This window comes from Felis catus, chromosome C2 (assembly GCF_018350175.1).
Source record: "Felis catus isolate Fca126 chromosome C2, F.catus_Fca126_mat1.0, whole genome shotgun sequence".
Lineage (NCBI taxonomy): Eukaryota > Metazoa > Chordata > Mammalia > Carnivora > Felidae > Felis > Felis catus.
The window spans coordinates 120,618,240-120,639,215 of NC_058376.1; the positions used below are offsets into that span (position 1 = coordinate 120,618,240).

The following is a 20,976-nucleotide window of genomic DNA, read 5'->3' on the forward strand; positions in this document are numbered from 1 at the left end:
AACGGGGGAGGGTCACAGAGAGAGGGAGACACAGAATCTGAAACAGGCTCCATGCTCCGAGCTGTCAGCACAGAGCCCGATGCGGGGCTCGAACCCACGGACCGTGAGATCATGACCCGAGCCGAAGTCGGACGCCCAACCGACCGAGCCACCCAGGCGTCCCTATGTGAAAATAGTTTTAATTGTAAGATAGTAAATTTAATTTTGGACTTTTTAAAAAATATTTTTTTAATAGTCCACAAACCGTGAGACCATGACGTGAGCAGAATTTGGAAGCCTAACCAGCTGAGCCACCCAGGCACCCCTAATTTTAGACTTTTAAAAAGAGGCCTAAAATTGACAAATTATGTATATTCCCAATATCCATTAAATGGTCTATGAGCAGTGTGCCTGGCTGGCTCAGTAGGAGGCGCACACAACTCTTGGTTTTGGGGTCATAAGTTTGAGCCCCATGTTGGGTGTAGAGATTACTTAAATAAACAAAACTTAAAAAAAAAAAAAAGACTGGCGCCTGGGTGGCTCAGTTGGTTGAGCATCCGACTTTGGCTCAGGTCATCTTACCACTTGTGAGTTCGAGCCCTGCGTTGGGCTCTGTGCTGACAGCTCAGAGCTTGGAGCCTGCTTCGGATTTTGTGTCTCCCTCTCCCTCTGCCCCTCTCCTGGTCATACTGTCTCTTTCTGTCAAAAATAAATAAACGTTAAAAAAAAAAGTTTTAAAAAGAAAGAAAGAAATGGAAGAAATGAATAAATGAATGAATGAACGCAGTTACCTTTGTCCTTTCCTTAAAGCCTAGCACATGACTTGACACATAGTAGGTACTTGATAAATATTTGATTAATTTATTGAAAAAAATGGGTTTGGGGCGCCTGGGTGACTCAGTTGGTTAAGCGTCCAACTTCGGCTCAGGTCATGATCTTGCGGTTTGTGAGTTTGAGCCCCACATCAGGCTCTGTGCTGACAGCTCAGAGCCTGGAGCCTGCTTCGGATTCTGTTTCTCCCTGTCTCTCTGCCTCCCCCCCACTTGTGCTCTCTCTGTCTCTCTCTCTCTCTCAAAAAAAGTGAATAAATAAAAAAAAATGGGATTGCTTTTCTGGGAAAAACAAAAGAATTATCATTGTTCCTTTGTGGTCCTTGCCCCCCGCCCCCTCAAGTAACTTACATTCATTTGTGAAGAGTTTGCAGCCTTTGCACTTGTGAGTTTTTACCAGTGATAGGTTTTCATCAACCATTGTGCTTCATTTTTCTCACTTGTGTGGCATACTTTTCTGAGCCGGGGCCAAGAACCAACCACACGTCATAGCCCTCCATGACAATTAAGCTTTAGCTCCTTTGGGAAACTATCAAGTTACCCACTGATATCTTCTACTTTTATGTATATGTGGAGTGGCTGTTATTTCTAATTAAGGATACAGTTGATATTAATAAGATAAATTGGATATGGCATATAAAAAATTATGCGATTTTTATGATAGATCACAGAGTGATTTCAAACTTTTCCCAAATAGCAGGTTTCAAGTTTGCACAATGATGCGGATGACACTTAGCTAGTAGCTTTGTTGTGATAGATAATGCTTGTAATTTTAGCCAGCATTTACTGAGCATTAAGTAAGAGGCAAGCACGGTTCTAAGTACAATAAATTGATAGATATATGTTTCTGCCACCTGCAGGGCACTCTGTATTTCTGCTTGTTTTAGTTTTGGGTTTTTTCTTTTTAGGCATACTTTACATATAATGCACAAATCTTAAATATGCAATTCAATGTCTTTGACAAATTCAAACACCTGTCTAAATGACACCTTCATCAAAATAAATGTTTTCAGCACCCAGAACCTTCCTTCCCTCTTAACTCCTTTGCAGCCAATTCCCCATCCTTCCAAGAGGCAAGTAGCATAGATTAGCAATTTTTCCAATTCTAGGACTTCATAAAAACAATAATATGGAATGTGCTTTTTTCCTTCACAATTTACTCACTGTGATGTTTTTGGATTTATCCACATTATTGTATTAGTAGTTTGTTCCTTTTATTGCTAATTATTATTCTACTATGTGAATATACCAATTTGTTTATCCATTCTCCTATTGTGGACATTTGTGCTTTTTTTCAAATTTGGGCTCTTATGAATAAAGCTGCTACAAACCTTCTTGTATAAGGCTTTTTATGCATGTATGTTTTCTTTTCTCCTGGAAGGATACCTGAGAGTAGAATTGCTGACTCATGGGATAGGTGTATGTTTAACTTTGTAAGAAATTACCAGATCAGTTTCCAACGTGATGACCATTTTACCCTCCCACCAGTAATGGTAGGAAGTTATGTTTGCTCCGCATCCTGGCATTTGGTGTCATCAGCCTTTCTAATTTTGGCTGTTCTAGCAGGTGTGTAGTTAATGTCTTATTGTGATTCTACTTTGCATTTCCCTGTTGGCTAATGAGGTTGAATGCTTTTCGCATGCACATTGGTCTGTCTTTGTGAAGTGTCCATTCAAGTCTTTTGCCCATGTTTTTTATTGGAGTATTTTGTCTCTTATCATCAAGCTGTATGAGTTCTTTATTCTGAATATAAGTTCTTTGTCAGATGTATGTATTGCAAATATTTTCTTCCCATCTGTGGTTTATCTACTCATTTTGTTAATGGTATCCTTCAATGCACAGAAATTTAAAAATTGTTGAAGTCCAGTGGGTCAGTTTGTACTCTTGTAGTTAGTGCTTTCTTGTTGCCCAGGATAATAAAGTATTCTTTTATATTTTCTTCCAGAAGTTTGTAGGTTTAGCATTTACATTTATGTCTGTGATCTGTCTCAAATGAATTTGTGTGTAGTGTGAGGTGGGAGTCAACATTTGTATTTTTCTATGTGGATTTCCAGTTTTTCCAACATCCTTTGTTGAAAAGACTGACCTTTTACCCATTGAAGTGCTTTGCCACCTTTGCCAAAAATTGACCATATAAGTGGGGCTCTATTTCTGGACTCTCTATTCTAGACTATTGATCTGTTTGCCTTCTTGACTGTTTTGCCATTGCCATTCGCTCATTGCCATTGCCAAACTTTATTAGTAGTTAGGTTTCAGGGAGTCAAAAGTTATGCGTGGATTTTCAACTGCACAGGGAGTCGGGGGCCCTAACCTTGTTGTTCAAGAGTCAACTGTATATCATGAGTTAACATGCTGATTGCATAATATTCATATTTGTAGTTATTTCTAAAGCTTTCCTATATGTTTTAATTGTTGCTCTTTCATCCTGCCCTCCGAAAAACAGTGAGAGGCCTTCCATCCTTAGCAGGGTGTTGTTTCTTTTTATAATTTGCAGAATTGTTGCTATGGAGAAATTAAAGTGAGAAGCCCATGTTCCTAGCCAATGGATTCTTTAGGAGATGCTGTTGTCAGCTCACTGTTATTTTGTAGAGTAACCTCGTTAAACAAGCTTGTTAGGGGTGCCTGGCCTCTCCTCCTTGGCATGAAATGGGTGTATAAGACCAGATTGTGCAGGGTGACTTAGATACTTATCTTTACTTCAAGTTAAGTTTTGATGCTTTTCTTTGTCTTTTAAAAGTGTTTTAGGATTGACAGTTTACAAAACAGGCAAAAGATTTCAACAGACATTTCAGCAAAGAAGATGTATGAGTGGCCAATAAGCACACGAAGAGATGTTCAGACATTAAGGAAACGCAGCTCAAAAGCACAATGAGATAGCACTTCACCTCCACTAGGATGACTATCATAAATACAAATAAACAAACAGATAATAATGGTTAAGGGTTGTTAAGGATGTAGAGAAATTGCACCTCTTGTACATTAATGGTAGGAATGTAAACTAGCATAGCCACTTTGGAAAACATAGTCTTTTAAAGTTAAACATTTACCATATGACCCAGCAGTTGCACTCTTAGGTGCAAGAAAAATGAACATACACATACCCATAAAAGTTTGCACAAAGGTGTTCATAAAAGCATCACTAATAATAGCCAAAAAGTGGATATGTATATATCCACCAATTGATGAATGGATAAATAATAGTGATATATCCATACAATGAAATATTAATGATCCATTTAAAAAAACACATCCTTCATCATCCTCCATCACTTCAGGCAGCTGAGGGCTTTGAGGAAAGGGTGCGTGGTGAAACTTGGGTTCTCTTATTTTATGAGCAATCTCAAGATTTGCAGTTGAAGAAACAAGGACAGACAGGGATACCATGGAGGAAGTGCCAGGCATGTTTGAACATAATTACCTCTCCCTCCCCATAATGTTTCGAGCCATCTGTGCCACTTATGTGCATTCTGGACTAGTGAGTTCATTCTGAGCCTCTCCAATTTACTCTTTCCTATCCACTAGTGTCTTTTTTGTGTGATTTTTTTTCCCTAAATGTGTTGTTGTCACAGAACATTTAATTTAAATGTCACACCATCTGAGCAAAATGACTCACTGTCTTTTCTCTTGCTGACTAAACTCTCCTCTGGGAATCCTGAGGTTTTTCTCAAATAGAACGTTTATCCACTTTTCTTTTGTTTTTAATTTCATTTACATTTTTCTTTTTTTTTTTGAAAAGCTTTCTTGGGGTGGTCTGAGTGGAGGAGAATTTGTAAACAAAGTTAGCTAGGTTGTTGGTAGGTTTGGGACAGAGAGTGGTGGAAAGAATGGAGGTGCCTCCTTTGTTTATGCTACTAACCACCATCCCCAGGACATGCCCTTTGGGTTGTGGCTTCTGGCATCTCTGAGCCCTTCACACACCCTCTTTCTTACCCTTTCCTTGTGGCTACGCATTTGTGAGACATCTGGCTAGTATAAGAGTCTTCTGTGGCCTCAGACTGTTTTCTCTTGTAAAAGTTTTTCCATGTTCTCTTTGCTGACAGAACTACACCTTTTAAAACCTTCCCTCCTCAAACCATCATTCTAACTGCGCTTTGATACTGAAATACATGCCTCTAATATCTTAAACTTGACATATTCAAAACCAAACTTACGCCCTCAGTCCTTCCTCACTGCTTTCCTCTAAAACAAAACAACATGAAACCTCTCTTTCCACTGCCATTCTAATGTGAATGGTGCCTGGGGGCTTGAAATCTTGAGGTCGGTGTTGTTGAGGCACCTCTCTGTTCCCCTCCCCTTTTTAATGTTTATTTTTGAGAGAGAGAGAGAGAGAGCCCGCGCGCGCGCGCGCGCACAGGAGTGCAAGCACAAGCTGGGGAGGGGCAGAGAGAGAGGGGAACAGAGGAACCCAAGCAGGCTCTGTGCTGACAGCAGTGAATCCAGTGTGGGGCTCGAACTCGTGAGCTGCGAGATCATGACCTGAGCCAATATCAGACGCTTAACTGAGTGAGCCACCCAGGCGCCCCAACTGAGGCTTCTCTTACGTGCCCCCACTCATCTCAGCTCCACCACTTTAAGTGAACCCAGCTTCTCCTTGCAAATGTTCATGGTGAAATTAAAACAGCAATGAGATCTCATTGTTTTGCCCGCCTGATTGATAACTATTGGCAGCAGCAGTGTAGTTGAGGGTGTGAAAATGGGGGTGGGAATAAATTCAGCTTTTCTTGGCAATATGCTGTTATAATCTATAATTCCTATTTTCCTTGACTCAGCAAATAACATTTCTAGGAATTTATTCAACAGAAATATTCCCTTAAACATAGGATGGTTTATATAATTGTGCTCATAACAGCATTATTTATATTAATAAAAAATGAGAAACATACAAAATATAGAAAAAGATGTGATTGTTCCTATAAATTATGGTACAGGTGTACATTAGAATAGCATAAAGTCATTAAAAATGGTAATATAGCTGTCTTGCAGTTATTTTGAATCCTCTAGCATCAGGCATAATTGTTGGTATTATAGGTGCTTAACAGAATCTGGCTTTTATTTTTTAAATATGCTCTTACCTATAATTTTACAATGTTTTAAAAAAATTTTTTTTGATGTATATTTTTGAGAGAGACAGAGCACAAGTGGGGGAGGGGCAGAGAGAGATGGGAGTTACAGAATCCGAAGCAGGTTCCAGGCTCTGAATTGTCAGCACAGAGCCTGACACAGGGCTCGAACTCCCCAACCACGAGATCATGACCTGAGCCGAAGTCGGACGCTTAACCGACTGAGCCACCCAGGAGCCCCTAATTTTACAATGCTATACCTTATATACTCTTGTAAATAACCTAGGAACATAGTGTTATATTATTCTTATTACTTTTTAATAAAAATCATCATAGTGACTTCTGGTTAAGCGTGGTGGGTTAAGCACATGTGTTTATTTCTGTCCTTTCTCAAAATCCCACCAAAATTACAGTAAGGAAATTTAAAAGTTTAAACCCACAAAGACAAAAGGGACCTGGAATGGTATTAACAGAAGAGAGATACCAATAAAATTTTGGAAGATAAAAAAGCAGATGCTCAGTGGTAACTGGATTGGCAGAGAGAAGAGGGGAAAGTCAATGTATCTGCCAGAGGGGAGGGGCAGTACCCAAGAGAAGCAAGCTGATCTGTGCCCCACAATCCTTGCCAGGCTCAGAAATTGGAGGCCCTGCATTTCTTGGAAGGCCCCAGAGCAGGGGTGGTTGGAGTTGTTTGAAAACCTTTTAAGAGCAATTAGCCTTCAAGGTTCCCTCCTTTGCTCCAAGCAGTAAGAGGGCAGTCTCCTTTCCCATCACAGCAGGGCTTGTTCTCTGAGAACCAGAGGGGCTCTGGACTTGTAACTAACTGCAAAGCCGGCAGATAGGGCCAGGCCGAGGTATGGCACTGAAAACAGGTTAATGAAATTATGTCTACACACTGAATGGTGAGGCCCTCCCAACCACCTTTCTCCCTGCTCCTCCCAAGAAAACAGCAGCAAGGTTTTAACCCTCAGGCAAGACATTGAAAGATTTTAGAGAAAACAAAGAGCCCTTCAGATAGGACCTCCAAATAATTTGGGAGACCCAGTGAAAAAGCCAGCCTGTCCCCAGTCACATTATGGGGACAAGCCCTGCCATAGAGCTTCCAGTCAGCCTCACTTCAGCTCTGAATATGAATAGTCAGGGGTTGCTGGACCTTTGTGGAAAGCCTCTAACATGAAAGGGTGGAGCCCCAAACACAAAAAACAAACGTACAAACAAAAATAAGGAAACAGAGACAAAACACAGGGCAGAAGAAAATTTTAAAATGATTATTATCCTTAGATCAGAAGAGGTATTGTGTGTGTAAAAATAAAACAATGCCAAGAAAAAAAGAAAAAGAAAGAAAATAAGATAAAAACACAGTTGGAAAATAATAAGTGGAAATGGAAAACATTGATAAACTTGAAGAAGATACCTCAGAAAAGAGAACAAAAGGAGGGGAGATGAACTATTGGAGAGGAAAGATAAGAAAATTAGAGGATCTATTCAGGAAGCCCCATCTGACTAATGAGAGTTCTAGCGGAAAAGAATGGAGAATATGAAGGGGAGGGAATAAAGAGATACTACTCAGCACAGTGAATGGAAAAAGACAAACACCAAGGCACATTTTTGTTCAACTTAGATGAGAAAATCCTACAAGCTTCTAGAGGAGGGGAAAATCACATAGAAAGGGAAAAGAACAACATCAGCCTATTAGAAACTAGAAGGCAGTGGAATGATGTCCTAAAAATTCTGATGAAATGGGTGCCTGGGTAGGTTAGTCAGTTAAGCGTCTGACTCTTGGTTTCAGCTCAGGTCATAATCTCACAGTTCGTGGGTTTGAGCCCCACATCTGGCTCTGTGCTGATGGCATGGAACCTGCTTGAGATTCTGTCTCCCTCTCTCTCTGCCTCTCCCCTGCGCGTGCGCTCTCTGTCTCAAAAAAAAAAAAAAACACTAAAAAAAAATTTTTTTTTTAATCTGATGAAACTTATTTTAAAGCTACAATTCCAAACCCTACCAAACTGGTGGATAGATGTAAGCACAGAATAAAGGTGTTTTTAGAAACGCAAGATCTTTATCTTTTTCTCAGTGTTGACCCTTTGTAAGAAAACTATAAGAGGATGAGCTCCAACAAAATCAGGGAATAAAGCAACCAAGAAAAAAGATTTAGCAGCCCTGTGGGGATTTCCTGAGTTGGAGGAGGCCAAGTCCTGGCCTCCTAGCTGTGCGACAGGCCTTGTGAGAGGCCAGTGAAGACTGGACAGAGAGAGGGCAGGAGGGTGGAGGGCTCTAGGATGGATGTTTCCAGGAAGAAAATGGAAGTGACAAGATACCAGTGCCTGGCCATTGTCAAGAGGGGTTTTAGAGAGAGCTACAGAGAAAACTAAGGAAATTCAAAGAACAAAGCAACTATTAGCCTTAGGAAAAACAAAGAATTGTACAATTAGTCCAGTAGTGAATAATTTTATGTAGTCATAGTAATGGAAATCCTGACTTGATTTAATCAGATTTTGACGGGCGCATAGGCAGCAAAGACATAAAGTTTAAAAAGGATAAATCAAGAAATAGCAGCACAAGCTTTTATTAAGCAAGGAGATAGATGCCGAACAAAACAGTTGAGTTAAATTGGTTGCCTCTGAGGAGTGGGAATCAGGGATGGGCGAGCACTCATTTTTTTTTTTAGAATCTTATAGTGCTATTTTAGATTATAAACTATAGACATGATTTTTTTTTATTATAAGAATTGGGTTTAAAAACAATTTTAGTTCTCTCTTGTAGCAGCCTAATGCTACTATGTAAACTCTGTTTCTTGCTCATTCAGGACAACCCTGGCTGCTCACATTTGCATCTATTCTGTTTTAAATGTGTTTATTACCTTACTATGATTCTTCTCATCCCAGAAGGGAAGGGCTTTCTGTTTCATTGCTAGTAAAATAGTTTAATTTTGTGTTCCTGATCCATTACAGATTTCTCAGAAACAAATGACAGATTATAAAAGTATTTTCCTAAAAATATCATTTTAGAGGTTTCCTTTGGGCATTGCATAGAAATCAGTTCCAGCCTATAAAAGCTTTCCAAAAAAGTCGTAGTCGTGTCATTAGGAAGAAAACAAGGGTGCCGTATGACAAAAAGGGCCCTAGCTAACAGAGGTACCCCCTGGCTTTTATGTCTGTTATCCTTAAGCCAGTGTGTCCCAGGGGCTTAGGGAAGGGCTGCTTTTTCTTCAAGATTCTCCACCAATCATGTTTATTTTCTTCTGGGTCAACTCATGTTGACAACTCCTAGAAAACTGAAAGAATATCCTAATGTGACTCCAGTCCTTTGTTTCATTTTTTGAAAGTGTGAAGAAATTGGCAAGATTTAATTTCTGTGACTTATCTGCAATGTTCTGTCACAAAACACACTAAGAAAAAAAAGGAATAGATATCCTTACTTATAAAAAATTATAGGGGGCCTGGGTGGCTCAGTTGGTTAAGTGTTTCACTTTGGCTCAGGTCATTATCTCGTGGTTAAGGAGCTCGAGCCCCACATAAGGGCTCTGTGCTGACAACTTAGATCGGCTTCAGAACCTCTGTCTCCCGCTCTCTGCCCCTTCGCTGTGCATGTGCTCGCTCTCTCTCTCTCTCTCTCTCTCTCTCTCTGTCTCTCTCAAAATTAAACATTTAAAAAATGAATTAAATAAAATAAAAGATTATAATCCTGTATACACTAACTGGGAGATTATAACAAAGCAGACCACTTGGGATGGGCGTTTTTACAAACTTTTGGTGCTGTGTCTCACATGTCTTAGTGGAGCCTCAGCTTGCCCCAGAGAGGCACTCACTGCCAGGTTTTAGGTCACATGGACTTTTGGAGTTTGTGTTTTATCCTAGCTGGATATACGTTGCTGTGCCAGCAGCTGATATTTAATGACTATTTGATGATTTGCAGAAGAAATGATCAAATGACACAGGAAATCTCCAAACTAATCACAGATCTAACATATGTGAAATGAAGGTAGAAGACTTTTTTCCCCCATCTCCATCCTTACTTTCTTTGCACTTTTTTGATGGCTGGCCCAGGAATGCATGTAGGTTCAGTTAGTCAGACACATAAATCAGAGTGGAACAGTTCTACCCTGCAAAAGCTTCACGTTCACTGCAAGACAGGGAAGACGCCACAGACCCTCGAGACCCTCTGAGCCCTGTATATGCTAAAGGGGCCACCAAAAGCAAGGAGAGAACAGTAGAATAGTGGGTTCTGAGAGATGAAAGAGGAAAGATAATGCCCCCGCCCCACCGAGTCTGGACACTGGTTGAGGGAGGGAGGTGGGATCCTAGAGAAGGTAGTATGGCCAAGACTTTGAAACTGGGGCGGTGGTTGATAGTCTGAGATGGGGAGAAAGGATTCCAGGTGGGAATATACACGTGATCTCATAGAAGTGGGAAAGGAAAAGGACCGGGTGTATTTGAGGATGGGGGGATTCTCACCCAAGATACGAAGAGCTGGGGGGAAGAGGAGACCAGCATGTCCGACTCAGGTGGGCCTTGCACACCATTATTTTCAGGACTTTGGACTTTATTCCATCCTTTTATTCATTCAGCAGCTACTCATTTAGTTAATCTACAGTTTTGGGGATGTAGTGGGGCAGCTACAAACTTCAGTGGAGAGGCCTACATGCCTTAAGGCCAGGGTGGCCTTATGTCCTCATTTGTCCTGGGCAGTTCCAATATATATCTGTCATTTAGGACATCTCACACGATTTACCATTTGCCCTGGATTTTTCATTGTTTTAAAAGAAATATTACTACTAATAGTTGTTTTAAAATCATCCAGGATGGGTGTGGCAGAGCTCTTTGAATTTGCATCTTCTGCTGTGGTCTTGTCTAAAAGTGTATCATGCACATGGGGCGCCTGGGTGGCTCAGTCATTTAAGCATCCGACTCTTGGTTGGCGCAGATCACGAGCTCACAGTTCATGGGATCGAGCCCTGCATGGGGCTCTGTGCTGACAGCACGGAGCTTGCCTGGGATTCTCTCTCTCCCTCTCTCTCTGTCCGTCCGTGCTGACGGCACAGAGCTTGCTTGGGATTCTCTCTCCCTCTCTCTCTGTCCCTCCCCCACTTGTGCTTGCTCGCTCTCTCTCTGTCTCTCTCAAAATAAATAGTCATTAAAAAAAAAAATGTGTCATGCACATAGTGCCCAGTGTTCTGTCGTCAACACCTGGTTAAATGTGAAAGACAACTGTGTCTTTGCCCAACACAACTAACACCTTCCAAGGACAGCATTTAAGATGCACACTAATCACATGAGGTAGCTCTGGCATTAGCCACAAGGTTCAGCTACTCCTTCCTGTCTTTGTGGGAGAGGGGACAAGTATTTGATGCTGCTGTTCCCGTCAGCCATGTGATACCAGGGCTGTGGTTTGTGCCCTGGCCAGGGAGACACCGGAAGTTACCAGGCTACCAGTTGGCTGATTCAGTAGACAACAAGGGAAGTATAGGCTTGTTGTACAAAAATACGTGCTGGGAAATGGAAGCTGAGCTGTCTTGCTGTGGAGTAATCTGACTGCTCTTGCTACGGTGGTTTTGTTACTTACTGCTTGGTGTAAATTTATAGCTCTTTGTTTTATAAATATTCATTGTATGGTAGTGCTTTTTAAAATTTTACTATTTGGTGATGCTTTTTTATTTTGTAGTAAACCCTTTCAGGAACGAACAGCTCAAGAGCACACGTTTAATGAAAATGAAATAGTGAATTTCTAGTTTTCAAGAAAGTTGACGATGAATGCATAACTTGCTCAAAAGATTTGTCATCACTTACATCCATGGTAGGGTCCCTGTGACATCAGCCACAGGAAAACTAGAAGATGTACATCTGTGCAAGGGAACACGGTATTGCCCCCTTATCTGCAGTTTTGCTTTCCACGGCTTCAGCTACCCACAGTCAGTGGCCCAGAAACAGTTGGTAGCAACCTAACGCTGTGTCATAGTGCTCGCATCACTCACTGCATTTCATCTCTCATGTAGGCGTTTTATCATTGCATATCATCATAGGAAGAAAATGGGTGAATGCAATACAATAAGATATTTTGAGAGAGAAAGACCACATTCACATAACTCGTATTGCAGTATATTGTCATAATGGTTCTGTTTTCTTATTAGTGTTTGTTGTTAATCTCTTAGTGTGCCTAATTTGTACATTAAACTTTATCGTAGGGTTTTATGTAGAAGAAAAAACATCATATATATAAGCTTCTGTACTATCTGAGGTTTCAGGCATTCACTGGGGGTCTTGGAACATATTCCCCATGGACAAGGGGGGTTACTGTACTCTACGTTTAAACTTTATCTCCTCCCCCAACCAAAACCTAAACCACAACTCTTTGCATAATTGCTTGTCTCCCCATCCTGGCTGTAACTACCTCAGGGTTCCCATTGCTCTGGATTCTGCTTTGTTGTTCCTTCAAGTGTTTCCCATCTGTGTTCTCTTGGCAGGCTTGAGTTCAGTAACCTTCACAGTGCTAAATGGGCCCACCGCAGCCCTGATCTCCCCTCTGACATTTTCTTCCTCACCCTTGGGCAGCATTTGCAAAAGAGGCATAATCTGAAGCCCAGCCTCTTGTTCATTTCAGAGCCATGTCCTCAGCTAAAAGATCCTATTTCTTTTCTCAGCTCAAGAAGTACTCATGGCTGCTGATCACCTTCTTACCCCAACTGACCAGCTGCAGATAAAGGAGTCCAAGGATCATGGTAGTGGTGGTGGAGGTACTGGTTACACTTTTAAAGGGGCCATTGAAATTGCAGATGTACCTCAGTGATGCTGTATTTACCACTTGTGCTATTACTCCAAATTGCTTATTGCCACCCTGCTATTCACACAGCCTGAGACCGTCCACTCCTTTGGTGGCTGTATTACAGTGTTAATTCATACAGAGCTTATATGCAGCAAAAACAACAAGGATGTCTCCATAGTCACCTGTCACAGCACTGCTGGGTAAGGACAACAGGTGACTGTCACTATCCATTCATTAATCAGGGTTATTAACACAAAGTACAAAGCTATAACAAACAACCCCCCAAATCTCAGTGGCCTAAGCCAACAAATGTTTAATTTCTTACTCACTACACAGTCCAGTGCAGCTGGATGGCCGTCCTGGGCAGTTCTCCTTTGAGCATTAACTCCTCCGTGGCTCTGCTGTCTCTTAGAACCTTTCTGTTTCCTCTGTTGAATTCCCTCCTTAGAGCAAAAAGAGAACTCTAGGATTGCACCAGACATTCAATGGCTGGGCCTAGAGGTGGGGACATCACTTCTACCTACATGCCATTGACCAAGACCCAGTCAGCGGCTCCAACCTAACTGCAGTAGAGGCTGGGAAATGCTGACTTCCTCTGTGCCCACATGGAGGAAACAAGATTGGTGAGCATCTCTTCAGTCTCTGCCACAGGCCATGGAAAACATAGTTGGGTAGAAGTCAGATCTGGGCTGTGCCACTGATTCGCTGGGTGGCTTTAAGTAAGTCACCATAACCACTCTGAGCTGTTTGTAACCTCTCACGGGGGCCCTAGTGCTGCCTACCTTGTACCTGTGAGTTTGCATTATTATGTACATGTATGTGCTAGTAATAGGGGTTGTGACTTGCACAGTTTTTTTTTTAATTAAGATTATAAGGATCCCAGTTATTTATTCAATAACTACTTTTTGAACGCCTCTGATAGCCAGGCATTGGACTAGCCACCAACAAGCTCTGATCCCTGGATCTTACATTCTGATGGAGAAACATACGATAAATAATCTATAAAGAAATAACATGGCTAGGTAAGCTACATGATCTAAAGCAACTGAAGGGCTTAGCGTAGACCTCTCTGGAAAGGTAACACTTGAGCTGAGACCTAAAGGATGATGCAGATAATGAATATCAGGGAGGAGAGTGTGCCAAGCAGAGAGACCAATCTGTGCAAAGACTCTGAGGTGGAAAACTAGTTTGGAGGGTTCCTTGAACTGCCAAACTGTTGTATGAGACGGAAAGATTAGGTCAGAGAGAGAGAGTTAGGGGCAACCTCTCTGTGTCTCTGTTTCCTCACTTGTAACCTCCAAAATGGGCTAGTAATGTTAACTTCATAGGGTTGCTGTAAAAGATTAAATGAAATAATGTGTCAAGTGCTTAGGAAAATATCTGGCATGTGATATACACTAAGTGTGTGGCCATAGATGGTGAGTGAGGATTTTATTCCAAGCACAGTGGGAAAGTTTTAGTTTACAGCAGAGGAGTATATAACCTAATGTCCACTAGTGCTGGTAGTCTGGGCTTGAGTTGGGGGTTTCCTTCCTTCTTCCAGACATGAGAGTATAAAGGGTTTTTTTTGTGTGTGTGTGTGAAATTACTAATCCTCCCCCACCAAATGTTCAAAACATCACCTTATTTCCATTAATCCCTCTTCAAATATTTAAATATATACAGGGTATTTAAATATACACAGAATATACATGAATACGAAAAATCTTTAAAAAAATTTTTTTAATGTTTATTCACTTTTGGGAGAGAGAGAGAGAGAGCTGGTGAGGGGTAGAGAGAGGGAGACACAGAATCTGAAGCAGGCACCAGGCTCTGAGCTGTCAGCACAGAGCCCAATGTGGGGCTCGAACTCACGAACCGCAAGATCATGATTTGAGCTGAAGTTGGATACCTAACTGACTGAGCCACCCAGGCGCCCCTGTGAATAAGATTTGTTACGATTCTGATTTATACCCCTTTTGAATATAGCCAAATATTTGTGCATAGTTTGCACATAAGTTTCTTTGAATTACATTTAGGGGTGTATGTGAGATGACACTAAGCTGCTGTGTCTCTTGAACTTTGTGTAAATAAAAATGTGGCCTTGTATTTTAGAGCATACTTCCCAAAGGTCTGTTTTTGGAAGAGGAAAATCTCAGAAGATTAAAACGATGGCTTTAAAAAAAAATCAGACATGCTTCAGAAACAGATTTTTGCTCACATTAGTAAATAAAGTGTTAGAAGAAAAGCTACAGATACAAAAGAGTTACCATTTCTACAGAAATCTACTCTTTACAAAAGAAGCTGCCCTCATATTTGTGTTTTGCTCATAGTATCCTGAAAATGCAAACCATCAGCTTAAAATATAGTTCCCCTGTTCATTCTCTGGAAGCAGCTCTGGCATGAGCATCAGGAGACTTGGCACATTTGCCTGTGACAGTAAGGACATCCCAGGGGCTGCAGGGTGAGCTGAGGTCATTGTCGCAGCACAAGGCTGTGGCCCACACAGGACTCAGCTGTTGACAGGGAAAAACATGAATATACAATTGTTTTTCTACAGGCAGATAATGAATCCCCTGGTCAATATAATCTCACAAAACAGCAGCTTTGTCTCCATCACCACCAAAAAAGCATCTTAATGGAGTTTCTGCATTAAGTGTTAGCATTACAGGAGATTTGAAATATAAGGTTTCCCAAAAGATATGCATCTTCTTTTTTTTTTGTAAAGAATGACCTAGAAAGGAAAGCAGCCTTCTGGAACTCTGCTGCTGCTGGTGGGGGTAGGAGATATTAGGACATAAGAGGCGGAGCCGCCAAGCAGGTGCCTTGTCCAGGGTTTGTGCAAAGAAGCTGGTGTTCCATTTAGCACCTGATGGATTTATTCATTTAGCAAATCTTCATGATGCCCCTCCACTCAGGCCACGCGCTGTGCTGTCTAGAGGCTGGGATGCAGCAGTGACCAAGGCAGGAGGGGGTCTTGCCTCCTTGAGCTCCATCTTCCAGGGAAAACAGACAGTGAAGGAGTAGGTGGGTTGAGCCACCCCATGCTCAGGCACCTGAAGGGCAGGCTGCTAACTGGGCAGAGCCCATCTTGGGAGGCAGAGCTGGGAGTCTGGGAGTGCGTACCTCCAAGAAGAGGAGACCTCGAAATGAGACCCTCAGCATGAGCGAGAGAAGGGCAGATGTGGGAAAGTATTCTAGGCCGAAGGAATAGTTTGTGAAGGGTGTCTGTGTTTTTGTTTTTGTTTTTATTTCCCCTTTGTTTTCTTCCTCACCCAGAAAACTCAAGGATGCCCAGGCTGGAGAATGATATGTACAGCATTATCCCATTTTCATTAATTTTTAAAACAGACACAAAACAACTGTGTATTTTGCATGGATACATATACATTTAAATAAAAGTATTTTGGTTTATTTTTTAAAGTTTATTGATTTATTTTGAGAGTGAGCAAAAGTGGGGGAGGGGCAGAGAGAGAGGGAGAGAGAGAGAATCCCAAGCAGGTTCCCTGCTGTTAGCACAGAGCCCAACATAGGCTCTGTCTCTTGAACCATGAGATCATGACCTGAATGAACCCAAATCAAGAGTCAGGCGCTTAACCAATTGAACCACCCAGGTGCCCCTACATAAAAGTACTTTGAGGTATGTTTTAAAAATACTTATTTTTTGAGAGACAGAGAGAGAGAGCGCGCGAACATGAACAGGGGAAGGAAAGAGAGACAGGAGGACGCAGGATCTGAAGCAGGCTCTTCACTGATGAACCCGTGAGATCATGACCTGAGCCGAAGTCAGCCGCTCAACCGACTGAGCCACCCAGGCACCCCTGATAGTAATTTGGATGGCACAGAAAGAAACCCACTAAATTTGTGACAGTGGTTGCTTCTGAGAAAGGAGGGGGAGATAAGGCCTGGGATGGGGATGACAAACCTCATTTTATCTGAAAACAAATTTTTTAAAAAAATTTTTAGTGTTTTATTCATTTTCTGAGGGAGAGAGAGAGGGAGACATGGAATCCGAAGCAGGCTCCATGGCCCGGAGCCTGATATGGGGCTCAAACTCATGAACCATGAGATCATGACTTGAGCTGTAGTCAGACATTTAACTGAGCCACCCAGGCACCCCATTTATCTCAAAATTTTTAAGGAGACTTTAAAAGTGTGTTGACGGGGTGCTTGGGTGGCTCAATTGGTTAAGCGTCCAATTCTTAATTTCTGCTCAGGTCATGATCTCGGGGTCATGAGATTGAGCCCCACATCGGGCTCTGCACTGGGTGTGGAGCCTGCTTAAGATTCTCTTCCTCTCCTTCCTCTGCCCCTCACCCATTTGCACATGTGCGCCCTCTCTCTCTCTCTCTCTCTCTCTCAAAAAAGCTGACAAAATGTTAATAATTAATTCTGGATGGCTGGTACCCAGGTGTTTGTTGTATTACTCTATGTATGTATCTATATATATATTCTTAACAAAAATCAGGAGTACAGACTATAGTGGTGGGGTTGTCTTTGGAGAATATGCTTTACAAAGTCCTTTGGAATGACCATCTAGGAACTCTTAGCAAAGTTCACATCACAGGGCATCAGATAATCTTGGATTACTCTCATAAAAATGAAGACCAGCTGTTGTGGTGAGAGAGTTTGCCGCAGTATGCGTCTCCCTCACAATAGATTGCTCTTTGGCCTTAAATGCAAGATGGCATTTGTTTCTGGTTATGGTAGACCTCAACTGATACAGCTCTCTGCATCCTTCCTTTAAAAGAGTTTTTTGCCAGGGTTTGTTATTGGGATCAAGATGTGTTCAAAATTTCAGTGATGTAACCTTGTTTCTACTGCTGACCATATGCTGACTTATCCCACTGGAAATGAGTATCCAGCTTGACCACAGAAAGGAATCAACAGAACTTTCTCAGTGTCAAAGAACTGAGAACTTACCAGTGAAACAAGACTCTGCCCTCTTTTGCCCCCTGTTTGCTCATCTTGTTGCAGAAAGACCCTGGGACAATCTTCCTCATTTCTTATAAATTTTAGCCCCTGGCTCACTGTCCCTGTCTTCAACACTTTTCCTGGTTGTAATTTATAGTAATTTCAGTATCTCATGGAGGATCCTGTTGGGTCTTACAGCTTCTGTCCTCCAATGCACTTACCCTCCATTGTTCCTCTGGCACCCACTTCCATTATCCTCGTCTCCACCACAATCCATGTTGTAACTGTCTTCACCTCATTGATTTATGATTTCTGTCCTTACCCAGCTTAGATTCCATGGGCCATCATTATGGTCACTCCTCCGCCTACGTTCTCAACTCTATGGACCCTCTCTTCCTCCACAGTCCTTGCTTGGCACACCGCACCCCACTCTTCCAGCCTCCCAACCCTGCTGCTTAAATCCAACTCTCCACCTGCCCTGCACCTCTACCCAGGGGGCTGTGTTTAGCTGGGGAAAAACACAACAATGAAGAGAGGACTCACTTTTTTTTTTTTTTACGTTTTTGTTTATTTAAAAAATTTTTTTTATTTAAAAAAATTTTTTTAATGTTTATTTCTGAGACAGAGAGAGACAGAGCAAGAGTGGGGGAGGGGCAGAGAGAGAGGGAGACACAGAATCTGAAGCAGGCTCCCAGCTCTGAGCTGTCAGCACAGAGCCCGACGTGGGGCCCGAACTCACAAACTGTGAGATCACAACCTGAACTGACGTCAGTTGCTCAACCGACTGAGCCACCCAGGCTCCCCAATGTTTGTTTATTTTTGAGAGAGAGAGAGTGTGAGCAGGGGCAGCGAGAGAGACACACACAGAATCCGAAGCACAGGCCTCACTTCTAGTTTATTTACCTCAAATGGGCCCTTAGCACTCCTGACACTCCTGCTGCCCTTCCTTGATCCACTTAAACACCTTCTCCCCTGTTCTCAGACTCCCAGTAGCTCCTCTCACAGCCACGTTTGCTGCTGATGACCTTGTTTTCTATTTCACGGAAGAAAAATTTCATCTGCTCCCACAGCCTCACCTATAACCCCACCTGCACCTGCCTCCCTTCTTCTTACTAGGCAGAAAGGTGCATCTAGGGCCACCGCCCGAATCTGTGCCTTAGAGCAAATCCTCCCTTGCCTACCCAAGGACAATTCCCCAGCAACTGTCCCTCTCTCCTACTCTGCTCAGTTTTGCCCTCTCTGTGGAGTTATTCCCATTGGCATGCAGATGAGACTTAACATAGCCCATTGTAACTCTCCTGCCTTGACCCCACACCCCCTTCCAGGTACCCACATATTACTCTGATCATCTTTCCAGCAAAGTTCCTTGAAAGGCTTATCCCTATTTATTTTCACCAATTCTTCTCACCCATTTTCTCTTGATCTTCTCTTACCAGGCTTTATCCCTGGTGCTCCACCAAAATAGCTTTGTCAGAGTTACAGTGACCTCTAGTTGCTAAACCCAGTGACCATTTCTCAGTCCTCATCCTCTGACTCAGCAGCCGCACCTGACTCGGCTGGCTAGTTCTTTCTCCTTGAACACACTCTTTTCCCTTGGCTTCTGGGTACCACACCCTTCTGACTGGTTCCTAACTCAGTCTCTATCTCGGTTTGACCTTATCTGGAAGTCCTGATGACACCAGAGTGCTCCAAGGGTCAATCCTTCCACCTCTTCCCTTCTTTTATATCTATACTCTGTGGGTGGAAGAGACTCATAGCTTTGAATTACCATCCACACAGTTTATCTACACATTTACACATACAGTCACTCTTCATTCAAGGACAATCCACATTCAATTAATTTACTTCAGAAATGGTTTTCTTGACCAAAAAATTTTCAGTGATTGATAGATAAGGTTACAGATGTGGCATCATATTTTTCTAATTTTCTGATGATAGGCTAGAGATTGTCTGCAAAAAAAGATCAATACAACAATAACATCAACAAAAGCCCAGAGAAATACTACAAGAGATATCTCAGAATGTGTCAAAATTAAATTGCATTTTCTGTTATCAGCTTCATAGCCTGTGGCTTTGGAGCTTCTAATACTCACCCTTTTAAGATAAGCTCCTAGCAATTAGAATACAGCCATGACAAAGCCAAAATATTCTCTTGAGACGACTGCACTCCAGTTTTTAACCATGGGGTGTGTATGTGTTTGATACAAAAGGCAAATAGCACTGAAACACTTCATCTTATCACAGAAAAATGAATTTATGACATTGAACTCACCAACATGGAAAGCCGTATTTATCTTAAAGCATCTATTGACCCTTGAGTATGAGATAATTATTTAAGATGAATAGAAACCAACCGCTGTTGGTGGTTGTGGGTTTGTTTTGTCTCTTAAATCACTGACTTTTGTCATCTGTAAGACTTTACAGAATGAAATTCTTAGGCCATTCAGTGGGGGATCTCATCTAGTTGAAAAGGTAAAACAAATCTGATTGAGACTTTATGATCAAATACTTGAATGAGTAAGTTAAAAGATGGAGTGAACTAGAAAAGAAATGGGGATTTTGTTAGGATCCTGCCAAATGTAGGGTGTCTGGATGGCTCAGTTAAGCATTTGACTCTTGATTTCTGCTCAGATCATGATCTCACAGTTTGTGAGATCGTGCCCCGTGTTGACCTCTGCACTAACAGTGCAGAGCCTGCTTTGGATTCTCTCTCTCTCCTTCCCTCTCTGTCCCTCCTCTGATCGTTTGTGCACAAGTGCCTGCTCTCTCTCACTCAAAATAAATAAATAAACTTTTTTTAAAAAATTTTTTTTAACGTTTATTTATTTTTGAGACAGAGAGAGACAGAGCATGAATGGGGGAGGGTCAGAGAGAGGGAGACACAGAATCCGAAACAGGCTCCAGGCTCTGAGTCGTCAGCACAGAGCCCGACGCGGGGCTCGAACTCACGGACCGTGAGATCATGACCTGAGCCGAAGTCGGCCGCCTAACCGACTGAGCCACCCAGGCGCCCCAAATAAATAAACTTTAAAAAAAATCCTGCCAAATGCTTTTGTAGCCATTTTTTTCTGTCTGTTCAGGAAACAAGAAGGGAAGCATCGTAAAAATTATGTGGAAGAAATTATGGTGAAGAAAGTCTTATGAGAAAGTGAAAACTCATATTTTTTATTAGTACATTGTGTTTCAAGGTTGCCTAGTGTATAAAGTTTTCATGTGGAAAACAAAAACTCAGTGACTTGAGAAGAGATGATTCGTTAATTACTCAGTGTAATCAGTGTAAATAGTTGATCTAGATTTTTCAGGACCCAAACTGAATTATGTATAAGTTAAATATATGATTGCCAAATAATCCCTTCAGTTGGGTCTTCATAGAGAGATTCTACATATAGAGATTATCCTGTTGTATTATTTGTGAAAAATGATATTTTGTAAGTTTCTTTGCCAAGCAATACCTCTGG

General features: G+C 41.8%; 1 protein-coding gene across 2 annotated transcripts in view; it reads left to right on the top strand.

The window, feature by feature from the left end:
* The window catches only part of PCOLCE2 (procollagen C-endopeptidase enhancer 2), a 62,338-nt gene that overhangs the window by 16,950 nt on the left and 24,412 nt on the right, over positions 1-20,976 (top strand). The window contains exon 2 of one of the 2 annotated variants that reach the window (XM_045037484.1): positions 12,504-12,596. The exons of the other annotated variant lie outside the window; for it this stretch is intronic. Within the exon in view, the coding sequence (XP_044893419.1) occupies positions 12,579-12,596 (18 nt within the window). The 5' untranslated portion in view covers positions 12,504-12,578. The remainder of the gene's footprint in view (positions 1-12,503; positions 12,597-20,976) is intronic. 2 annotated transcript variants of the gene reach the window in all.